The sequence below is a fragment of the Hemitrygon akajei genome, chromosome 15 (assembly GCF_048418815.1).
Source record: "Hemitrygon akajei chromosome 15, sHemAka1.3, whole genome shotgun sequence".
NCBI classification, from domain to species: domain Eukaryota; kingdom Metazoa; phylum Chordata; class Chondrichthyes; order Myliobatiformes; family Dasyatidae; genus Hemitrygon; species Hemitrygon akajei.
In genome coordinates, this window is record NC_133138.1 from 4,656,544 (window position 1) to 4,680,333 (window position 23,790).

Below are 23,790 nucleotides of genomic sequence, written 5' to 3' on the forward strand. Positions count from 1 at the left end.
TCTGCTTTGTCGCATTGACCTGCAGCTGGACCTTAGCCCTCCATACCCCTCCCATCCATGTATCCAAATATTAAATGTTGAAATCAAATCCACATCCACCTTTTCCACTGGCATCTCGTTCTATACACTCAACCCACTGAGTGAAGAAGTTCAAGTTTAATTGTCGTTCAACCATACATGTGTGCAGCTAAATGAAACGGTGTACTTTGGGGCAAGGTGCAAAACAGTACTTGCAGTCACATAAATCACATACACATGCAATCGCAAAAAATATTAGCACAAGTCCCTGAGTGGCATGCCTGAAGATAATGTTCCCTGTAAACCTTTCACCCTTAACCCTTGAACTAGTTCTAGTCTCACCCAACCTCGGTGGGAAAAGCCTTGCTTGTACTTAACCCTATCTATACCCCTCATAGTCTTCTATACCTTTATCAAATCTCCCCTCATTCTCCTACGCTCTAGGAAATATAGTCCTAACTCAACCCCTTTCTTCACAAATCCTTAATTTCTCTGTAGTCCAAAAATGTTGGTTCCACTGTTTAGAGATTAAAGACTGCCTTTACTTGTTACATGTACATTGAAACATTAAAACAAATAAATGAAATGCATCATTTTGCAGAAATGACTAACGCAGTCTGAGAATGTGCAGCCCACAAGCGTCACTGTGCTTCCAGTGCCAACATAGCACGCCCACGACACTAAACCTAACCCACACATTTTTGAAATGTGAGAGGAAACCGGAGCACCCGGAACAGATGGAATGTAGAAACTTCTTACTGACAGTGGCAGGAATTGATCCCTGATCTGTAATTGCTGGTGCTGCAAACTGATTGTGCAATGCTACCGTGCCGCTCGTAATGATTTAGCACAGCGTTCTGGTTTGGTGAGTCGTAGACAATCAGAATCCCCAGAGAAGGAACTCCTCCTTGTCCCAGTATTTTAAACCCCCACTTCTGGATTTCAGCATCCAGGGTCGGCATCCACTCTTTCAGATCCTTCAGAATAATTTATTGGTTTCAATAAGATCATTTCCTCACTGAATCTCCTCTCCACCACAGTGCAGGAAGCAGGCAGTCCAGTGTCAGGTGTCACCAGGCCAATGTTTTACACAAGCTTGCTGACAAAGCCTGTTCTGTATATTTCAGCCCCCTTTAGTTCTTCAAAGTTTGGAAGAGCCATATTGCCTCGTACTTCATCTGTATTTACACACCAAATCTACATCAGATTATTGATGTATTTTCTGCCTTTTACACAACTATTCTGGCTTCCATTAATTAATTTCAAACTCCTCCAAGGGTTTAGAGATGACGGGCATAGATTAAGTTTGAGACAAGCTAGAGACTTTTCCCAAGGCGGATATGGCTAATACGAGAGGGCATCATTTTAAGGTGATTGGAGAAAAGTAGAGAGGGGATGTCAGAGGTAAGTTTTTATTTTTAATCAGAGGCAGGTGCATTGGGAACATTTAAGAAACCCTTAGATAGGCGCATGGATGACAGGAAAAATAAAGGGCTATGAAGAAGGAAAGGGTTAAATTGATCTTAGAGAAAGTTAAAGGGTCGGCACAAGATCGTGGGCCAAAGAGCCTGTACTGTGCTGTAGTGTTCAGTGTAAAACCCCACCACCAAATGGGTTCATGGTCTAATCCACCTGTGGTCCAGTCTCTGTCTATACCACCCCCACGGACAGAATAAAGAGGACCAGGGGGACAGATGCTTAGCACCTGGTCAGTGGACTATTCTGATTAGACAGCAACCAACTTGTGTTTGAAGTATAAACACAGGAATGGACCAGTCAGACTAAAGTCAGGATCTATTCTGGGGCACCTAGGCAGCAGCACTCTCAATGGATATGATTAAATATTCCCATTTCAGTCTGATACAGCTAAAAAGCACAACTGTTTCCAAGGTCAGTACAGTCAACAAAGATGTCTTAATGCGTTTAAACAAACTATCGCTGCTTAAAACCGACAGAAACAACACTGATTGTGGTTGGAAGGGCCCACGGAGAAAACCTCGAAGGAAGTGTGGGCGAAGATCAGGATTATAAGTGCGTTAAAGGAACAGGGTTTTAAGCTCCCTACACTGACTATCTTACTGGTGAATGTGCAGTTATCGGTGAATAAAATCAATGATCTCAGAGCCAGGGTGCTGAATCAGAGGGACATTAGGACTGTGTGTGTCCTTTGTTTCACAGAATCTGGGTTAACTCTTTCTGTACTGGATGCAGCAATTCAGATCGACAGGTTTACAATACACCATCAGGATAGATCTATAGAGTCTCTCAAAAGCAGAAGTGGAGGAGTATGCCTCATGATCAACTCCTCTTGGTGCACAAATATATCAGTGCTGTCCCGATTCTGCTCACCCTGGAATATCTAGCAGTAAAGTGTCACCCTTTTTACCTACCACAGGAGTCTCTGGGGTCATTTTGGCAGCAGTTTACATTCCACCTCAGGCTAATGTCAAGCAGGCTTTAGATGATCTGAGTAATGGGATCAGCATGCACGAAACAGCTCACCCTGAAGCCTTCGCCATCATTTTGAGGATTTTAACCAGGCCAGTCTGGAAAAAATCACTGTGCAATTGCCATCAACAGATCACTTGCAATACCAGAGGAAACAACACACTGGACCATTGCTACACCACCATCAAGAATGCCTACCGTGCTATTCCACACCCTCACTTCGGGAAGTCTGATCACCTGGCTGTACGTCTACTCCCTGAGTATAGGCAGAGACTGAAGACTGCAGCACCAGCAGTGAGGACCAAGAAGGTATGGACAAGGGAAGCACAGGAGCACTTACAGGACTGCTTTGAATCGGTGGACTAGACTATATTCAGGGATATATCTTTGAATCTGCAGTTGTTACCAACTTCATTAAAACCTGTGTGGTTGAGTGTGTGCCTACAAAGACTTACTGTACATTCCCAAACTAAAAGCCGTGTATGAACCAGGAGGTACATCATCTGCTGAAGGCTAGATCTGTGGCATTCAAGTCTGGCAACTCAAGCCTGTACCAGAAAACCAGGTATGATTTGCGGAGGGCTATTTCAAGAGCAAAGAGACACTTTTGAATGATGTTGGAGGTGATATCAGATGCACGGCAACTCTGGCAAAGTCTGCAAGAAATTACTTCCTACAAAGAGAAACTCAATAGTATGAATGGCAGCGATGCTTCACTACCAGATGAACTCAACACCTATGCTTTGAAAGTGAGAACACAACTACAGCTGTGAAGATCCCCGCTGCACCTGATGACCCTGTGGTCTCCATTTCAGAGCCCAATGTTACTCTATCTTTAAAGAGAGTGAACTCTCGCAAGGCAGAAGGTCCCGATGGAGTACCTGGTAAGGCTCTGCAAACCTGTGCCAACCAACTAGCAGGAGTATTCAAGGACATTTTCAACCTCTCACTGCTATGGGCAGAAGTTCCCACTTGCTTCAAAAAGGCAACAATTATACCAGTGCCTAAGAAGAATAATGTGAGCTGCCTTAATGACTATCGCTCAGTAGCACTCACATCGACAGTGATGAAATGCTTTGAGAGGTTGGTCATGACTAGACTGAACTCCTGCCTCAACAAGGACCTGGACCCATTGCAAGTTGCCTATCACCACAATAGGTCAATGGTGGATGCAGTCTCAATGGGTCTCCACATGGCTTTAGACCACCTGGACAACACAAACACATACGTCAGGATGCTGCTCATCGACTATAGCTCAGCACTTAATAACATCATTCCCACAATCCTTATTGAAAAGTTGCAGAACCTGGGCCTCTGTACCTCCCTCTGCAATTGGATCCTTGACTTCCTAACCGGGAGTCCACAATCTCGGTGGATTAGTGATACCATATCCTCCTCACTGACGATCAACACTGGTGCACCTCGGGTGTGTGCTTAGCTCACTGCTCTACTCTCTATATACATATGACTGTGTGGCTAGGCATCGCTCAAATACCATCTATAAATTTGCTGACGATACAATCATTGTTGGTAGAATCTCAGGTGGTGACAAGAGGGCATACAGGAGTGAGATATACCAACTAGTGGAATGGTGCTGCAGCAACAACTTGGCACTCAACGTCAGTAAGACGAAAGAGATGATTGTGGACTTCAGGAAGGGTAAGACGAAGGAACACATACCAATCCTCATAGAGGGATCAGAAATGGAGAAAGTGAGCAGCTTCAAGTTCCTGGGTGTCAAGATCTCTGAGTATCTAACCTGGTCTCAACATACTGATGTAGTTATAAAGAAGGCAAGACAGTGGCTATACCTTATTAATTGTTTGAAGAGATTTGACATGTCAAAGGATACACTCAAAAACTTCTATATTTGTACAGTGGAGAGCATTCTGACAAGCTGCATCACTGTCTGATATGGAGGGGCTACGGCACAGGACTGAAAGAAGCTGCAGAGGGTTGTAAATCTAGCCAGCTCCACCTTGGGCACTAACCTACAAAAGTACCCAGGACATCTTCAGGGAGCAGTGTCTCAGAAAGGCAGCGTCCATTATTAAGGACCTCCAGCACTTAGGCATGCCTTTTTCTCACTGTTGCCATCAGGTAGGAGGTACAGAAGCCTGAAGGCACACACTCAGCGATATAGGAACAGCTTCTTCCCCTTTGCCATCCGATTCCTAAATGGACATTGAATCTTTGGACACTACCTCACTTTTCTTAAATATACAGTATTTCTGTTTTTGCACATTTTAAAAAATCTATTCAATATACGTAATTAATTTACTTGTTTATTATTATGTTTTATTTTTTTCTTGCTAGATTATGTATTGCATTGAACTGCTGCTGCTAAGTTAACAAATTTCACGTCACATGCTGGTGATAATAAACCTGATTCTGAAAAATAAGGACTGTTTAATGTAATTTTCAGTACACGTGTAAATTTCTACTCTGGATCCAATGCAGTACAAAAAAGCACAACAAGATAAAGAGTACAATAATGAAAACACAATAAATATAAATAAAATAGCTTGCATTCATTGATTGTACGTCCATAAGGTGATGCTAGGCACAGGAGTGTCTACATAAGGTGACTGACAAGAAATGATAAAGTAGTGATGGTTGGGGGTGTGGAGGGGTGGGTTAGTGGGTGGAGGTTTGATCTGCCTTACTGCTTGGGGAAAGTCACTGTTTTTGAGTCTGATGGTTCTGGCATGGATGCTATGTAGCCTCCTCCCTGATGGGAGTGGGACAATCAGTCCATTAGCAGGATGGTGGGATCCTTATGATGCCACTGGTACTTTTCTGGTCCTGAATGGTAAGTTTATGGTCTGTATGTAATAATAAAATAATCTTTGCTTCTGTTTTTAAATAGGATCAAAGTGCCGGGAATGTCACCAGGGCGCAGAACCCTGTCCAGGGATCGGGTGCAGGGTCTCAGCCTCCCCCAGTGTCCATCGCTGGCAGTCACGGAGGTGCCAGTTATCTTAGTGGCCAACAGCAGGCTGTGGCCATAAAGCAGCAGCAAATGCTGGTCGATCAGCAGGTGCAACGAGACCAGCACATCCAGCTAATGGAACAGCAGAAGCAACAGTACCTGCAAAGACAGCAGATGATGGCGGAGAGGGTGCGTAACGTAGAACAGTACAGTGTATGCCCTTTGACCCACAATGTTGTGCCAACCTTTTAGTCTGCTCCATAATCAGTCTAATCCTTCCCTCCTATATCTTCTTCAAGCCCATCAGCCTTGCTGGGGCATAAGCCATGCACAGCACCTCATTGAGTCCTCAGTCTTTACAGTGTGGCCCATTGAAGATCCTTCCTGTCCCAGGATGAGGTCTTGAAAGCTTCTGTTAGTGTTTCTGTAATGCTGAATCTTTTAATGGGATGGAGTCGCTAGCCCTGTGCCCATCCCCCCTCCTCTCACAGAAAAGCTTGGGACTGTCTATGGTAGAGTTTCCCTCCTATAAAGACCTCCATTTTTCTTTCATTCATGTGCCTATCTAAGAGTCTCATAAATGTCTCTAATGTGTCAATAATTATGAAACACTACAGCACTGAAGCAGGCCCCTAGGCCCATCAAATCCATGCTGGCCTAGTCGCCTGCCTAGTTCCATCCACACATACCTTGACCATAGCCCTGCATGCCCCTCCCATTCATGTAGTTATCCAAACTTGTCTTAAATGTTGGAATTGGACCTTAATCCACCACTTCAGCTGGCAGCTCACTCCACACTCTCACCAACCTCTGATGTGGGATGGATCGCAAATGTATTTTGCTGTTACAGACATTGTGGTATAATGTTCATCTGTGGGGATTTTATTTAATTTATTTAGAGAGACAGCACAGAACAGGCCCTTCCAGCCCAATGAGCTGCACTGCCCGGCAACTCACCAATTCAACACCAGCCTGATTGCAGGACAATTTGCAATGACCAGTTAACCTACTCACTTATTGCAGTCCTCTTCATCTGTCTTCTCTTCTCAGCCACAGTGCCAGACTCGATGCCAGAGACCTGGTCACTGTGGATACCCCTGGTAGGTCATCCCATTCAACAGTATCCAAAGTGATAGACTTACTGAGGGAACCAGCCACAGGGATAATCTGCACTGGCTGCCTGTTCCCCTTCCTTTTCCTGACAGTCACCCAGTTACAATGCCTATCAAAAGTATTGACCTCCCCCCCCCCCCCCCCCCCCACCCCCGAAAGTCTTATGGTTTTGTGTTTCCAATGGTGGAAGAATCTAGGACCAGAGGACACAACCTCAAAATAGAGGGCCATCCCTTTGAAGCATAGATGAGGAGGAATTTCTTTAGCCAGAGGTTGGTGAATCAATGGGATTCATTGCCATTTGCAGGCTGTCACTAAGTATATTTAAAGCACAGGTTGATAAGTTCTTGACTGGAAAGGGGGGGAAAGATAATGGGGAGAAGGCAAGAGAATGGGTTGAGAGGGTAATAAATCAGCCATAATGGAATGGCAGAGCAGAGTCTCTGGGCTGAATGGCATCATTCTGCTCTTGTGTCTTTTGGTCTAGTGGTCTCTTGTAGGTGGGTTTGATGATAGTATCCATGTTGCTACTTGGTGGATGGGGTTAAGAGCAAGTTAGGGGATTTGAAAAATGTGGTCAATGTTGCTTCAGCAGGTAGTGATGACGATCTGGTGTGGAGGGGGAGAGGGTGAAAGGAAAGCCCTTTTGGGCTGAAGGGCCAGTTTCTATGCTGTATTGTTCTATGCAACTCGGTTTGGTTTCTTTGAACTAAATACAGTATCAGATGCATCAAATATCACTTCTGTTCCCCTTTCAGGAGAAGCAGAGGAAACATCAGGAGCAGCAGTTACAGAGGCATATGAGCCGGCCCCCACCTCAGTACCAAGATCAGCAACAAAATCCGTACCACGTCGAGCAGGCCAGCCAGTTTCAGGGTAAGTACAGTATCTGTAGTCCATGTTGAACCAAAAGCAGGTTTATTATCACTGACATCCACTCAGTGACCACTTTATTAGGTACACCTATACACCTTGTTACTGCAAATATCTAATCAGCCAATCATGTAGCAGCAACTCAGTACATAAAAGCATACAGACATGGTCAAGAGGTTCATTTGTTGTTCATCAGAATGGGGAAGAAATGTAATCTAACTTTGAATGTGGAATTGTTGGTGCCAGGCAGGGTGGTTTGAGTATCTCAGTCTTCTGATCACTTGCAAATTTCATGCACAACGGTCTCCTAAAGTTTACAGAGAGTGGTGCAAACAGCAAAAAAAAAATCCAGCGAGTGGCATTTCTGAGGAGGAAAGCACCTTGTTAATGAGAGATGTCAGAGGCAAATGGCCAGGCTGGTTCGAGCTGACAGGAAGGTGACAGTAACTCAAATAACCACACATTACCACATTGGTGTGCAGAAGAACATCTCTGAATGCACACCGCGTCGACCCTTGAAATGTATGGGCTACAGCAGCAGAAGACCACAGCCATACATTCAGTGGCCACTTTATTAGGTACAAGAGGTACTTCATAAAGTAGCCACTGAATGTCATGAAATATATTTTATAACCATATAACAATGACAGCACGGAAACAGGCCATCTCCGTCCTTCCAGTCTGTACCGAACACTTACTCTCACCTAGTCCCACCGACCTTCACTCAGCCCATAACCCTCCATTCCTTTCCTGTCCATATACCTATCCAACTTTACTTTAAATGACAATATCGAACCTGCCTCTACCACTTCTACCAGAAGCTCGTTTCACACAGCTACCACTCTCTGAGTAAAGAAGTTCCCCCTCGTGTTACCCCTAAACTTTTGCCCCTTAACTCTCAACTCGTGTCCTCTTCTTTGAATCTCCCCTATTATCAATGGAAAAAACCTATCCACGTCAACTTGATCTATCCCCTTCATAATTTTAAATACCTCTATCAAGTCCCCCCTCAACCTTCTACACTCCGAAGAATAAAGATCTAACTTGTTCAAACTTTCTTTGTAACTTAGGTGCTGAAACCCAGGTAACATTCTAGTAAATCTCCTCTACTCTCTCTATTTTGTTGACATCTTTCCTATAATTCAGTGACCAGAACTGTACACAATACTCCAAATTTGGCCTCACCAATGCCTTGTACAATTTTAACATTACATCCCAATTCCTATACTCAGTGCTCAGATTTATAAAAGTCAGCATACCAAAAGCTTTCTTCACCACCCTATCCACATGAGATTCCACCTTCAGGGAACTATGCACCATTATTCCTAGATCACTCTGTTCCACTGCATTCCTCGATGTCCTACCAAAATGTAGCACCTCACTGAAACACGCTTTTGCTGAAGCAGTATGGTGCAATATATAAAAATTACTATAAAATTACAAAATGAAGTATTAAAAAATAATTCTTGCAAAAAGAGCAGCAGGAATGAGGTAGTTCATGGGTTTATTGTCTGTTCAGAAATATGATGACAGAGGGGCATCAGGATGCCAAAGGCAACAATCAGCTTTGAAATGTATGACATCTAGGAAGATGGCTCTTATTCCTGGCAATCCTTGGTACAATGTTCACCCTTCTGTATTCAACCAGTTTGTTTTCTTTTGTGTTCTTCACAGAATTAAAGAAATTACAACAATTCACCTTATTTTGCCAGTAACTGCTCTTTAGAATGTATGGACATGTTTAACCCATCGAATATTAAAATGCCTAGATAGAGTGGACATGGAGAGGATATATCTTATAGTGGGGGGGGGGGGGGGTCTGGAACCAGAAGGTAGAGCCTCAGAATAGAAGGATGTCCCTTTAGAACACATGTTCCCCACATGTACATCAAAATACACTTTGAAATGCATCATTTACGTCAAACCAAATTAACAACATGTGTTAGGGGCAGCCCATGAGTGTCACTACACTTCCAGCATCAAAATAGCATGCCTATAACTTACAGCTAGATGGTGGTGATTTTGTGGAATTCATTGCTGCAAACAACGTGGAGGCCAAATCATTTGGGTAGTAATGATTAGTAAGGGTGTCAAACGTTACGGAGCGAAGGTTGAGAGGCATAATAAATCAGGCATGATCGAATGGCAGAGCAGACTCAATGAGCAAATGGCCTAATTCTGCTCCTGTGTCTTATAGTCTTATCTCTATTTTGAGACTTTGTCTATAACCCTTAGTTCCTTGAACAACACTCAAAATGCTGGAAAAGCTCAGTGATGATGAAGGATCTCAATCAAAATGTTGACTGTTTGTTCCTGGTATTTGCTGTCTGACATGCTTGGAGTATTGTGTACAGTTTTGGGCTCCTTATTTTAGAAAGGATATATTGACATTGGGGAGGGTTCAGAGAAGATTCACAAGAATGATTCCAGGAATGAAAGGGTTACCATATGAGGAACATCTGGCAGCTCTTGGCTATATTCCCTCGAGTTCAGGAATATGAGGGGGGATATCATAGAAACATTCTGAATGTTAAAAGGCCTGAACAGATTAGATATGGCAAAGTTATTTCCCATGGTAGGGGAGTCTAGGACAAGAGGGCACGACTTCAGGATTGAAGGACATCCATTTAGAACTGAGATGTGGAGAAATTACTTTAGTTGTAGGGTGTTAAATCTGTGGAATTTGTTGCCATGAGTGGCTGTGGAGGCCAAGTCATTGGGTGTATTTAAGGCAGAGATAGATAGGTTCTTGATTAGCCTGGGCATCAAAGGGTATGGAGTGAAAGCAGGGAAGTGGGAATGACTGGAAGAATTGGATCAGCCCAGGATTGAATGTCGCAGCAGACTGGATAGGCTGAATGGCCTACGTCTGCTCCTATATCTTACGGTCCTATGCTGAGTTCCTCCAGCAATTTGTTTCTGTTGGCCTAGATCACCACCGTCTGCATAATCTCTTGTGAATTCTTAGTTCTTCGAGTACCTTTCAAATGTGCTTTTTTTTTTTGGAAAAAAATACTTCTGCTTTTCAAAACACTATCCTTTTAGGACCTGAAAGTATGCTGAATGAGAAGAGATACTTACATTCTCTGAACTTGTGTTAGTTATTTACAACATATAACCTCTTGCAGAATATCATTGTTTTTCTGCCTAGTGTATCTCTGGAAGACAAGTTTAAAGTGAAAATCTCTATGAATTTTTTTTTAAGCTGTTGAAATGGGTTATTGGAAACTTCCAGTGTGTTCCTTTCAAATTGGGTTGAAACATATCAAACTATTTCACAGACTTAATATGATGCAGGGGACATGAAGAGTCCATGGGTATAGCTGGAACTGGGGGTTGAGTGGGAGGCCGAAGTACAGTAGCGTAGCAGTTAGTGTAACACTATCACAGTTCCAGTGACCTGCGTTCAATTCCGCTTGCTGCCTAGAAGGAGTTTATATGCTCTCCCTGTGACCACATGGGTTTCCTCCAGGTGCTCTGGTTTCCTCCACATTCTAAAGACGTATGGATTAGTCAGTTAATTAGTTACATGGATGTAATTGGGTGATGTGAGCTTGTTGGGCCGGAATGGCCTGTTACTGTGCTGCATCTCTTAAAAAAAAAAAAGATCTAACCACTTTTAGAAATAGCTGTTGGTTTTTAAATTTGCAGGCTTCCCTTTATCAAACCTCTAAAAGTGAAAAAATGACTTTCGTCTCAAGCCTGTAGCTCAGTTCTCTAAGCCACCAGATTTAAATATATAAGCTTAAGCAATGTAAATAGCAAAAGTACAGTAATTTTTTTCAGTACAGTATTTTAATTGAGCAGAGAACTGGGACAGGTTAATAACCAATAGCTCAGAAACCTTGTATAGTTACATTGGTTACTTTGGGAAATTAATTTTTTTTCAACTCCCAAACAAATATTTAACCTCCGAACTGAAATTGAAGACTTTCTTTTGATTCTGCTTTTAATTTTGTTTTTGGACTGGTATTATGTACAAGACCAGTGTTTATTGGGATCTTCCGTGGAAATGTTGTTCAGTGAGTTCAAGTCAAGTCGCTTTTATTGTCATTTCGACCATAACTGCTGGTACAGTACATAGTCAAAATGAGACAACGTTTTTCAGGACCATGGTGTTACATGACACAGTACAAAAACTAGACTGAACTATGTAAAAAAAAAAACAACACTGAGAAAGCTACAGTAGACTACAGACCTACACAGGACTGCATAAAAAACAGTGCAGGCATTACAATAAATAATAAACAGGACAATAGGGCGAGGTGTCAGTCCAGGCTCTAGGTATTGAGGAGTCTGATAGCTTGGGGGACGAAACTATTACATAGTCTGGTCGTGAGAGCCCAGATGCTTCGGAGCCTTTTCCCAGACGGCAAGAGGGAGAAGAGATTTTATGAGGGGTGCATGGGGTCCTTCATAATGCTGTTTCCTTTGCGGATGCAGCGTGTAGTGTAAATGTCCGTGATGGCGGAAAGAGAGACCCCGATGATCTTCTCAGCTGACCTCACTATTTGCTGCAGTGTCTTGCGATCCGAGATGGTGCAATTTCCGAACCAGGCAGTGATGCAGCTGTTCAGGATGCTCTCAATACAACCCCTGTAGAATGTGATGAGGATCGGGGGTGGGAGCTGGACTTTCCTCAGCCTTCGCAGAAAGTAGAGACACTGCTGGGCTTTCTTTGCTATGGAGCTGGTGTTAAGGGACCAGGTGAGATTCTCCGCCAGGTGAACACCAAGAAATTTGGTGCTCTTGACGATCTCTACTGAGGAGCCATTGATGTTCAGTGGGGAGTGGTCGCTCCGTGCCCTCCTGAAGTCAACAACCATCTCTTTTGTTCACATTCAGAGACAGGTTGTTGGCTCTGCACCAATCCCATTAGCCGCTGCACCTCCTCTCTGTAAGCTGACTCGTCGTCCTTGATAATGAGACCCACCACGGCCGTGTCATCGGCAAACTTGATGATGTGGTTCAAACTGTGTGTTGTAGCACAGTCGTGGGTCAGCAGAGTGAACAGCAGTGGACTGAGCACACAGCCCTGGGGAGCCCCCGTGCTCAGTCTGATGGTGTTGGAGATGCTGCTCCCGATCCGGACTGACTGAGGTCTCCCAGTCAGGAAGTCTAGGATCCAGTTGCAGAGGGAGGTGTTCAGGCCCAATAGGCTCAGCTTTCTGATCAGTTTCTGAGGGATGATTGTGTTGAATACTGAACTGAAGTCTATGAACAGCATCCGAACGTATGTGTCTTTTTTGTGCAGCTGGGTTGGGGCCAGGTGGACGGTGGTGGCAATGGCGTCATCTGTTGAGCGTTTGGGATGGTACATAAACTGCAGGGGGTCCAGTGAGGGTGGCAGCAGGGTCTTGATATGCCTCATGACGAGCCTCTCGAAACACTTCATGATGATAGATGTAAGTGCAACGGGACGGTAGTCATTTAGGCAGGACTCTGAAGACTTCTTCGGCACGGGGACGATGGTGGCGGCCTTGAAACACGTTGAAACGGTGGCGCTGCTCAGGGAGGTATTGAAGATATCAGTGAGAACATTTGCTAGCTGGTCTGCACATCCTCTGAGCACTCTACCAGGGATGTTGTCTGGTCCAGCGGTCTTCTGTGGATTGACCCTGTACAGGGTTCTTCTCACATCGGCCACGGTGAGACACAGCACCTGGTCATTTGTAGGAGGGGTGGACTTCCTCGCCGCCACGTCATTTTCCGCCTCAAACCGGGCATGGAAGTTATTCAGCACATCTGGGAGGGAGGCATCACCTGCACAGTCAGGCGATGTTCTGTAATTGGTGATGTCCTGGATGCCCTTCCACATGAGCTGCGTGTCGCCGCCGTCCTGGAAGCGGCTGTGGATTCACTGGGCATGTGCACGCTTTGCCCCTCTGGTGGCTCAGGACAGTTTGGCCCTTGCTGTTGTTAGAGCTGCCTTGTCGCCTGCTCTGAAGGCAGAGTCGTGGGTCCTCAGCAGCACACGCACCTCCGCGGTCATCCATGGCTTCTGGTTAGTGTGTATAGTGATGGTCTTGGACAGAGTAACATCATCAATGCACTTGCTGATGTAGCTGGTCACTCATGCTGTGCACTCCTCTAAGTTGTTACTGCATTTCATCTGCTGGGCTGCTGAGTTGGTTTATATTCATCACAGACATTCCAGAGACTTTTAACATTTCTACTTTTAAATTTCTGAATTGTTTATGGTGGGATTTTGTTCCTATTACCTTCCTTTCCATGTTAAAATCACGACTTTTTCACCAACAATTTCCATTTTCTCCAGTTTGAGGCTTTCCTTAACCAGTCAGAATGTGAAGGAGGATGAAAGGTGATTTGATTAAGATGATGATAAGAGGCGTAGTTAGTGGAAAGAAAGCACCTTTTTCCCAAAGCAGAAGTGGATAGGAGAGCTTAATTTTAAGGAGATTAGAGAAAAGTTTAAGGTGATGTCCAAGGTAGGTTTTTTACACAGAGTGATGGGTATGTGGAATGCCGTGCAGTAGGTGGTAGGTGATGGTAGAGGAAGGTAATAAGAAACTCTTATTAGATAGACACATGGGTGATAGAAAAATGGAGGGCTGTGTGGGAGGGAAGTGTTAGATTGGTTATAAAGGTCATTTTACAAAAGACCTATACTGTTCTCTGGTGTTCTGTGTTTAGAGAAATGTAAAAATAAATGCATACACTTTGAAAAATAGATGGAGTAAATGCCACAAACCAGTAGCCATAAACTGGGGTATTGAATTCTTGGTTCTGTAGCATTAGCAGAGAGAGCCAGGATGTGCATGTAGTAGTTGGGATAAAGGGCACCCCATGGGGCTGATGCCAGGAACTGAAAGTTTGTAACAAGCTCAACCAGCTCGAGCCATAAACCTGGCTAAAGTGAATTATAGTGATCTCGTGTCAGGTACTAGCCTAGCTAATGGCTTTAAAAAAACTCCAGGATAGAAGCTCACACTGTACATGTAAATTAAAAGTGGAACTACACACAGCTCACATAGAACTTGGGTAATAAAGTTTAGCACTGCAAAAAGGATTACCTCACTCAACACGTGTTGGGTAGAGATGGTGGGGGCAGGGGAGAAGATATATCGGAAATAGCATAAAAATAATGAAAGGTTTGGATTGGAGAGCATTTGTTCTAGAACAAGTGACGCCCCTGGTAATGTCAGCTGACACTTCCTTCCCCTTAATCTCTGGAGACAAACTGTTGACTAGCATTTTTTTAAAATAAAACTACAGATTCCCATTCTATCTTGACTATATTTCTTCCCACCCTGTCTCATATATACTTTTCTCAGTTCTTTCATCTCTGCCACATCTATTCCAAGGATGATGTTTTCCTTTCCAGAACATCAGAGATATCCTCCTTCAAAGAATGGGGTTTACCTTCCTCCACCATTGATGCCTCATCTCCATTTTCTGAACATCCGTGCACACCCCATCTTGCTGCCACCTTAACAGTAATACAGTTCCTCTTATCCTTACCTACCATCCCATGAGCCTCCACATTCAACATATCATTCTCTGCAAGACTGTCACCTCCAAAGGCTCCTACCACCAGACACACCTTTCCCTCTCCTCGTTGTCATTTTTCTGCAGGGATCACTCCCTCCATTTATACCTCCCGGCACTAGGTTGTGGTTCTGGTGACTTTGGGGACAAATGAGTTGAGTTACTCATTGATTCACAGTGAAGAGGGCAGAGACACTGGAAAGAGTATAGGTCTGCTGGAGGAAACTGTTGGTCAACTCTGGACTGAAGGATTTGATCCGCAGTGACAACATGGAGGTACTGAGGCAGTGATCGAGAAGAACCAAATTTTGTAACAAAAGAACAAAATGGGTGAGGGCAGGATTAGTAGAAGAATGGATGCTTGAGGAAAGGAATTCTCAACTTTTTGTGTTGTTGGATCTGATGAGATTGATCTAGAGGTTCTTCAGAAGTTAAGAACAAGGTATAAAACTTGGTGATTATGCCCATTATATTAAGTGTTACAAGAGTAAAGAACAAAAAAATGTCATGGACATCTCAAACTCAGACTGGGAATAACAACATTCCAATGGTAACAATTAACCTATCAAATGGCCACATTCAAGAGGCTTGATGCCTGCTGAGGAAAACTGAAAAGCTTCTAGAAAAGTACAGAGAATCATCTATACTATTTCTAGAAAATTCACTGAACAATCACAGATATATACTGTAGGTAATTATTTAAAAATTTTAAGCAAGCATTATAAAGTTAAACTACAAGGAAAATACTAGAAAAATGATGCCATTTCTGGAGGCCAAGATATTGGGTATGTATAATATGGAGGTTGATGGATTCTTGATTAGTCAGGCTGTCAAAGTTTACGGGGACAAAGTGGGTTGAGAGGGATAATAAATTGGCCATAATGAAATGGCAAAGCTGGCTTGATAGGCTGAATGGCCTAATTCTACTCCTATGTTTTATGGTTTAATGCAGAATAGTGTTGCAGAAAAAGTACAGTCAGCCCTTCGTATCTGCAGGTTCCGCATCCGCGGATTCAACCAACTGCAGATCAGGATCGGGAAAAAAACCCAGAGGTTCTCTCTCCAGCACTCATCGTTTGAGCATTTTTCGCCTCATGACTCATTCATTTGTTCACTACTGGTGTTGTGAGTGAGAGGAAGGAGTTTCAGGCTAGTAAGGGATGGCTGGCTAGCTATGTAAAGCACTACAGCCTCAGAACTTAAAGATCACGGGAGAATCGGCATCAGCCGAGGCAGCATCAACATTCCTAGAAGAGCTACAATGGTGTGTCTGTACTGAACATGTATAGACTTTTTTTCTTGTCATTATTCCCTAAACAATACAGTATAACAACTATTTACATAGCATTTACATTGTATTAGGTATTATTAGTAACCTAGAGATGATTTAAAGTGTACAAGAGAATGTGCATAGTTTATATGCAAATACTATGCCATTTTATATATGGGACTTGAGTATCTGTGGAATTTGGTATCTGCGGGGGGATGGGGGTGGTCCCGGAACCAACCCCCATGGATATGGAGGGCCAACTGTGCAGTGCAAGTAGACAAGATGCATGAACCATAACTAGATAGACTGGGAGATAAAGAATTGTTAACAGTGTGGTAGAAGCAGCCTTTGAGTCTGGTGGCACATGCTTTCGAGCTTTTGTGTCTTCTACCTGTATTTGTTTAGCAAATTGGAAACGGTTGTAAACAAAACATTTTTGTACACATTTTGTACCTTATGTAAAAAAAAACCTTGCCCCACACATCATCTTTGAATTTATCCCCTCTTACCTTAAGTCATGCTCTGTAGTATTAGATATTTCAACCCTGGGGAAAAGATACTGGCTGTCTATTGATGCCTCTCATGATCTTAGGATTTTTGATCAGATCTCCCTTCGGCATCCACCACTCCAGAGAAAACAACCCAAATTTGTCCAACCTGTCATAGCAAATGCTGTCTGATCCAGGTAGCATCCTGGTAGCCTTCTTCTGCACCAAAGCCCCCACATCCACCCTGCCCCCATTCTGACAACTTTCTACAGGAGCATCGAGAGTGTCCTGTCTGGTTGTATTGAGTGGTACAGAAGCTTCAAGGCAGTAGACCACAAGACCCGACAGTAAAACCACCGAGAGGATCACCAGGGTCTCCCTCCCTCCCTATTTGTGTCATTTACTGTAGTAGGCAAAGGGCAAAGGATCCCTACCACCCATCCCACAATCTCTCTGAACCACTACCATCAGGACAAGGTCTGCCAGACAGCTAGAATAATGAATACCCTGCCACCACTGAGCTCTCACCACTCGGACAGAGAGCTGTTTACTGTGCACTACATGCATTTTGATTTATATTTCATTAACTTAGTTTTGGTAGTATTTGGTTTTATGTATTGTGTGTGATGTGGGTGCACCATAGTCTGAAGGAATGTTTTGTTTGATTGTGTTTATGTACAGTCAGATGACAATAAATGAACTATAATTGGGCAACCAGAAATAACTGATCTATTTATAGAGCGATACAGCGTGGAATAGACCCTTCTGGCCCTTTGAGCCATGCTGCCCCAGCAACCTCAATTTACCCTAACCTAATCATAGGATGCTTTACAATGACCAATTAACCTACCCGGTACGTCTTTGGAAACCAGAGCACCTGGGGAAAATCCACGCATTCCAAGAGGAGGACTCTGTACAGGCAATGCTGTAATTGAACTGCAGGCTCCTGCGCCCCAAGCTGTAATAGCATCATGATAACCTCAGTGCTATCTTGGCACCCAGGTATGACCTCACTAGGTTATTCAGAGCCGGGGGTGGGGGGGGGGGGGGTCTGCATGTTGGGCCACATTTCTCCATATCTCTGAGGTGTGAGTCCTTTTGCATACGGCTTTGGTTGGGGACGGGAGAAAATTTATTGGAGAGGCCGTAGTGATTGTCACATTGCTGGGAACTAATTATCTGCATATTTTGCTTAATTTTCTAGGTTCTGCACAAGTTCTTACAGCAGTTGGTAACCTGACCACAGCAAATGCCAGCGGCTCGCGACTATTCTCCCAGAGTCAAAACATGATCCAAATGGCTCCGAGCCAGAGTTCTGTTACCTCCAGTGCCTCTGCTGTTGGTGGCCAGCCAGAACTGGGAGCAACTCAGTACAGCAATATGCATAATGTCCAACAGGGAATGTACAATGTAGGGTCAAATCTGAACCAAATCCTTTCGCATTCGACCCAGGACACAATGACAAATGGGCAACATTCAAATTCATTACCAAGACAACCTAGCAGGACTCGAGGCACCCCTCTACTAACAGGATATGGTCAGAACCACCTCAGCAACTCAACCCTTGCACAACAGCAGCATAGCAAAGGGCCTGTGAGCCAAGCAGTATCAAAGACCCCCTTGCAGAGGTTATCTGGCACAGTGGCAAACCAGAGTTCATCCTGGCAGCATCAAGCTTTGCCAAGCGTGAATAACCAAAACCAACCCAACAGTAACCTCGTCGCGTTCAGTAGTACCTCAACTTTCCACACAAGGCCGTCTCATCCTAAAATAGCAGGCCAACAGTTTGTGCAGGGAATGCCCCGAGCAAGCCTCCCACCGGCCAGGCCAATGGGTGCCATCAACTCTACTGTTGACGGGCACATGGTGCCTACGTTAGGTGGGCCTCTGTCACAGACCAACCCACCCTCCCAAGCAGTTCCCAGTTTAAATCAGCCCGTTCCAGACTTGGCAAACTTCAATTCTAGCCAACAAATGGCCGCAAGGGGCAATCTCCACTGCAATCAACCTTACCAGGTAAGGAGTTCCAGTCAGGAGCTGCCTTTTAACTATGGTAACCAATCCGGAGGTGGCACGCTTCAGGGATTACCTGGTGATACAGACCTGATGGACTCTTTGTTGAAAAACAGAACTACAGAGGAATGGATAATGGAGCTGGATGAATTTCTGGAATCTCATCATTGAAGGGCAGTTTGTTGCCATTTAATGAACTCAGTGGGAAAAGTGTAATCATGGATTTTATATGTATATGTATGTATGTTTGGGACCAAAAATAGTGATGTGGTACATGGCAGGTGAAAATGTATGGTTGGGAAGAGTTAATAGCTGATTTTCATAATTGCTATTTTACTGGCAGTTTGGCAGTTAAAGTTTAGTTAATTCAATTACGAATTCCTTTGTTCCATTGCTGGTCAAGGAGTCAGTAATAGATTGCTTTAATCTTTCCCTGGCCTTTAAGTTCACAACATTCTGAAAGGGGAGAACATTGCTAATCTCAGTTGCTTGGGCAGTATTCGAAGTAGCACATTTGTTGGAATCCAGTGAAGGGTATACATCTAAAACCAAGTTAATCCTGGTGAGTGGTACATTTTAGTCGTCAAATTTTCCTGCCCAGCTGACCAGACTGTCTCTGACTTCCTGTGGTATAAAGCCACCTTCCTTGCAGTCTCTCAAACTCCCTGTATTGAGGTTGAATCATTATTTTGCAAAATGCTGGATGCTGAGCCACACTGGTATCAGTATTCTAGTCACTGAATTGCCTGTCTACCATTTCCATATACTTCCTGACACTGAGCCTATTTTAGTCCAAAGGAAGGTCTTTTTCATAACCTGATAAGATCATAAGACATAGGAGCAGAATTTGGCCATTCAGCCCATGTAGTCTGCTGCACCATTGCATCATGGCTGATTTATTATCCCTCTCAACCCCATTCTCCTGCCTTCTCACCATAATCTTTGATGACCTGACCAATCAACCAATCAAGCTCCACTTTAAATGACTTGGCTTCCATGGCCGTCCATGATAATAAATTCCACGGATTCACCACCATCTGGCTAAAGAAATTCCTCATCTCTGTTCTAAATGGACATCCCTCTATTCTGAGGCTGTGCCCTCTGGTCCTAGACTCCACGCCCCCCCCCCCCCCCTTTGCTCTCCTTATAGGAAACATCCTCTCCACAATCATTCTAAGCCTTTAGGCTTGTTTAAACTTGTTAGGCTTCAGTGAGATTCTCTCCCCCACCCACCCTAATCCTTCCAAATTCCTTCACTGTTGACCAAGGAGAGACATTTCCAAAACCAAACAAAAGATCAGCCTCTGTGGCCCCACTGCTATTTGCTTTACTCGTTGCAGGAGAAAATTCATGATGTAGGTGGTGGTGGCAAAGGGACCTGTATTGTTGGTCACTAGTTTCCTTTTGAGTGTCTTACTGGGCTCTGGAAAAAGGCAGTGAAAAATTGCCACATCTCTCTGAGCCAGCTTGGATGGCAAGGATTTCATTCCAGTATTCACAGCCACACTTCCAAAAAATAATTACTCAACATCCTGAGGTTGTGAATGCAAGCATGTCTGTTTTCTTCCTAAAGGGTAATTTTTATGACTATCTGAAAGCTTTGTTGCTTTTTTTTTTACAAAAAAGGGCAGCACAGTAGGTAGTGCAGAGGTTATCATGACGCTGTTACAGTTTGGGTTTCGGAGTTCATCCCAGGGTTTGTAGGTCCTCTCTATGGAATGTGTAGGTTTCCTCTGCGTGATCCAGGCTCCTCCCACTGTGCAAAGGAGTACCAGTTAGTAGGTAATTGGTCATTGTAAATTGTCCTGTGATTAAGCTAGGGTTAAATTAGGGGTTGCTGGGCGGTATGGCTAAAAGGGCCTGTTCTGCACTGTATCTCTTAATTAATCTTCAAGTCCTCTTTACTGAAGGAACCTTTGTTCTCCCCATCACTGAGTTTTGAACAGATGTCCTTGGATTATAAATCCTTTAAATTCAGAAACCATACCCCACACCAGATACTCTGTGCTGACCTTCACCAGCAGAAAGGCTTGCCTCTGCATGTGGCATAGCCTTCGTATCACATAAGTGTCCACATCTCTTTTGAGCAGTGTATTTTGCACTTTACTACTTTGTCCTGTTTCTCTCCACCTGTGGAGGAAGGTGAGGAGAGAGCAGCTTTATAAAATACTCTTTATGGGATTCAGGACCTTTCGTGCTTCACTGAAATGTTTCAGAATGAAACTTGCCTCAAAATTTATAACAGCAACACACAAAATGCTGGAGGAGCTCACATGTCAGGCAGCATCTATGGAGAGGAATAAACAGTGGGTGTTTCTGGCCAAGACCTTTCATTCAGACATGGAAAGGAAGGGTGCAGAAATCAGAATAAGAAAGTGGGGAGAGTGGAAGGAATACAAGCTGGCAGGTGATAGGTGAGACCAGGTGAAGACGAAGGGGCTGGCTGTGAAGTGAGTTGGATGCTGCTTGACTTGCTGCGCTCCTCTAGCACTGTGTATGTCTCTTGAGCTTTCTAGTATCTGCAGAATCTCTTGTGTTCAAACTTCATAACTTATATGTATTGGTCCCTAATGAAGGGTTTTAGTCTGAAACATTGACTTGTTCATTCCCCTCCATAGATGCTGCCTGACCTGTTGAGTTCCTCCAGTATTTTGTGTGTGTGTGTGTGTGGCTCAAGATTTCCAGCATCTGCAGAATCTCTGGTATTCAAACTTCATAAGTAGTTGGAAGTTGGGGGGGAATGAAGTGCACTATGCAACTAGTCCTAGTTTCAAGCTTGTTTCCCCCCCTTTGATCAGAGCAACATAGATGAGATGTTTCTACTCTCCTCCTCTGTTCAGGGTGCTGTCCGTCCTGATGGAGGTGTTATCGTACCTGCCTCCAATGAAAAGTTGCATGCAAGCTTTAAGGGGACAGAATTTGCCCTTTATACCTGTCAGTTGCTGCCCAGGGATTATCCAGGTATAACAGCCAGTTGAAGAAATGCAATTGAGTCCTTAATTGTCCCAATCATCCATTTCCCTGATTCCTGGTTGAGATGTTCTGTGGCGTATACACTGCCCTCCAATCATGGTGCTTGCCATATCTTACTGTCTGAATTAGTTGAACTGTATGTATATAAATGTTTACATTTTTATAAAATTGAGAAAAGGTCTTTGTCTGTAATATATTTTTACATTTTAGAGATTTTTTAAAAAAAAAAGCATTTCTTGCTATGGTTTTTGTAAGTCTTCATTCTGCACTTGACTATATTGACTTGCTCTGTCTAACCACTTTGTAATGTCAGATTTTAAAACCACACCATAAAGTTTTTTAAAAAAATATTTCGTTCTGGCAAAAAAAGACTATGGCCAAACCTTGTTTGAAACTCACTTCATAACCTCGCACCCCAAAGACATTACTTCTGCTTGTTAAAATCAATTTGTGATTATTGGAGTATTGTTTCTTATTGAATAGTGTGTGCAGAGCCAAGGTTATCAAGCTGTTTGGGTGAAATGACGTTTATTTATTCCCAAGAAATGTATATTTTTGTTTGGAGTGATCCTTTGCTGCCAATCCATGTCTTCCAGAAATCAATAGTTACGGATAGTCTGTCACCCATTTCAGACCTCCTCCCAAATAACTAACTTAAATTTTTTTTCAGTTTTAATACTGCTGTGCCTCAGAGTGTAAACTTGTCACGTCACAGCCAATCAAGTGTTTTCTGTTCAAAGCCATTTCTTTCAACAGTATCATAATTTTTAAGCAGAGGCATATATTACTTTTACTTTATCTTTTTATAACTGTAATTCAGGTAAAATCTGTATGTGTAGTTTAAACATGGCTATATGTACCAGGCTGTATATGATGCCTGATATTTGTTGTGTTTCCTTATATATTTTTAATGTTAAATTATTTAAGATTGTGACTGGGGTGATATAAATGTATTTTTTAGTTTAACAATGTAATTCAAAATGAGGCTGTCATTATATACCATTTTGGCACCACACATGGAACTTTATGTAGATTCTGACATCCAACATTAGCTACCTAGAATTTGTAGCTGATAATGGAGTTAATATTTTCATACATTGCATTTGCTGTTTTTCTCTTCCCTGCTGGCTACTGGGCAACGGTGAATTACTCACTAGAAGTGCATTATAATTACTTAAAAATTAATTGCTGATGTTTAAGCCACTAATTAGAAAATTGGGCAATGGAGGTTAATGTGAAATCTGAAATTGGAGTTTAAGCGCAGTTTTAACCAGTTGGATATTTGCATCTCGATTCCTTCTCATTAATCTTTGTTCATATGTTCTAAACTTCTCATGGTTTCTGTACAAAGTGAACCTGTTTATTCATGTAGATTTTATTGTACACTTTTATTTTTTTTTAAGTGGAACTTGCACCTATCATAATTCTTCAGGGCCATCCTGTACAACAATATATTTTAATAAAGCTGAGTATAATCTGTGTTGAGGGGTTCCACTCTCCCGTAGTCTAGTTTAAAACTGCCCAGGACATGTCTGGTACCCATCTCCCCCTCCACCATCTGCTGCCTGTATTCTCAGTCCATCACTTGATCTGTAAGACCATTAACTTGGGTGCCAATTTTAATGAATCCCATCTTTATCCACATCTCTGCATTCCCTTCCTGTCCATGTGTCTATCTCAATGCCACTTGAATAATGTTGTTTAATCTGCTTCCTCTACCTTCCCTGGCACCAAGCACTGTTATATAAAGAAAACTTTTTTCCAACGCTCACCTTAAATGTGTGTACTCTAGTATTTAACATTTCTACCTAGGGAAGAAAAATTTATTCTATCTTGTTGATGCCTTTTATAATTTTGCATGCCTCTGTTAGGGCCCTCCTCAGCCTCCAACACTCCAGATTAAAGATCACTCTTCCCTCTGAACTGCACAGTAATGGAAATGTTCCCACACACACACACACACACACACACACACACTTGGTTGCAGCATAGCTGGAAGTTTCTTTTATCTTGTGTTGTATTAAAGTGCCACAAAGTTTGCAGGCCATGTAAAAAAATGTTCTGCAGAGAGCAGTGCTTGGTCCATGCAGATGTAAAAATAAGTAGAAATTAGAGGGAACATGAGTGAATCTGCAGATGCTGGAAATAAATAA

General features: G+C 43.2%; 1 protein-coding gene across 1 annotated transcript in view; it reads left to right on the forward strand.

Annotated features, from left to right (window-relative positions):
• maml1 (mastermind-like transcriptional coactivator 1) overlaps nt 1-21,817 on the forward strand; it is an 85,164-nt gene extending 63,347 nt beyond the window's left edge. The window contains exons 3-5 of the mRNA XM_073067082.1: nt 5,336-5,587; nt 7,270-7,387; nt 17,856-21,817. Coding sequence (XP_072923183.1) covers nt 5,336-5,587; nt 7,270-7,387; nt 17,856-18,835 — 1,350 coding nt within the window. The 3' untranslated portion in view covers nt 18,836-21,817. The remainder of the gene's footprint in view (nt 1-5,335; nt 5,588-7,269; nt 7,388-17,855) is intronic.
• The last annotated feature ends 1,973 nt before the right edge of the window (nt 21,818-23,790 follow it).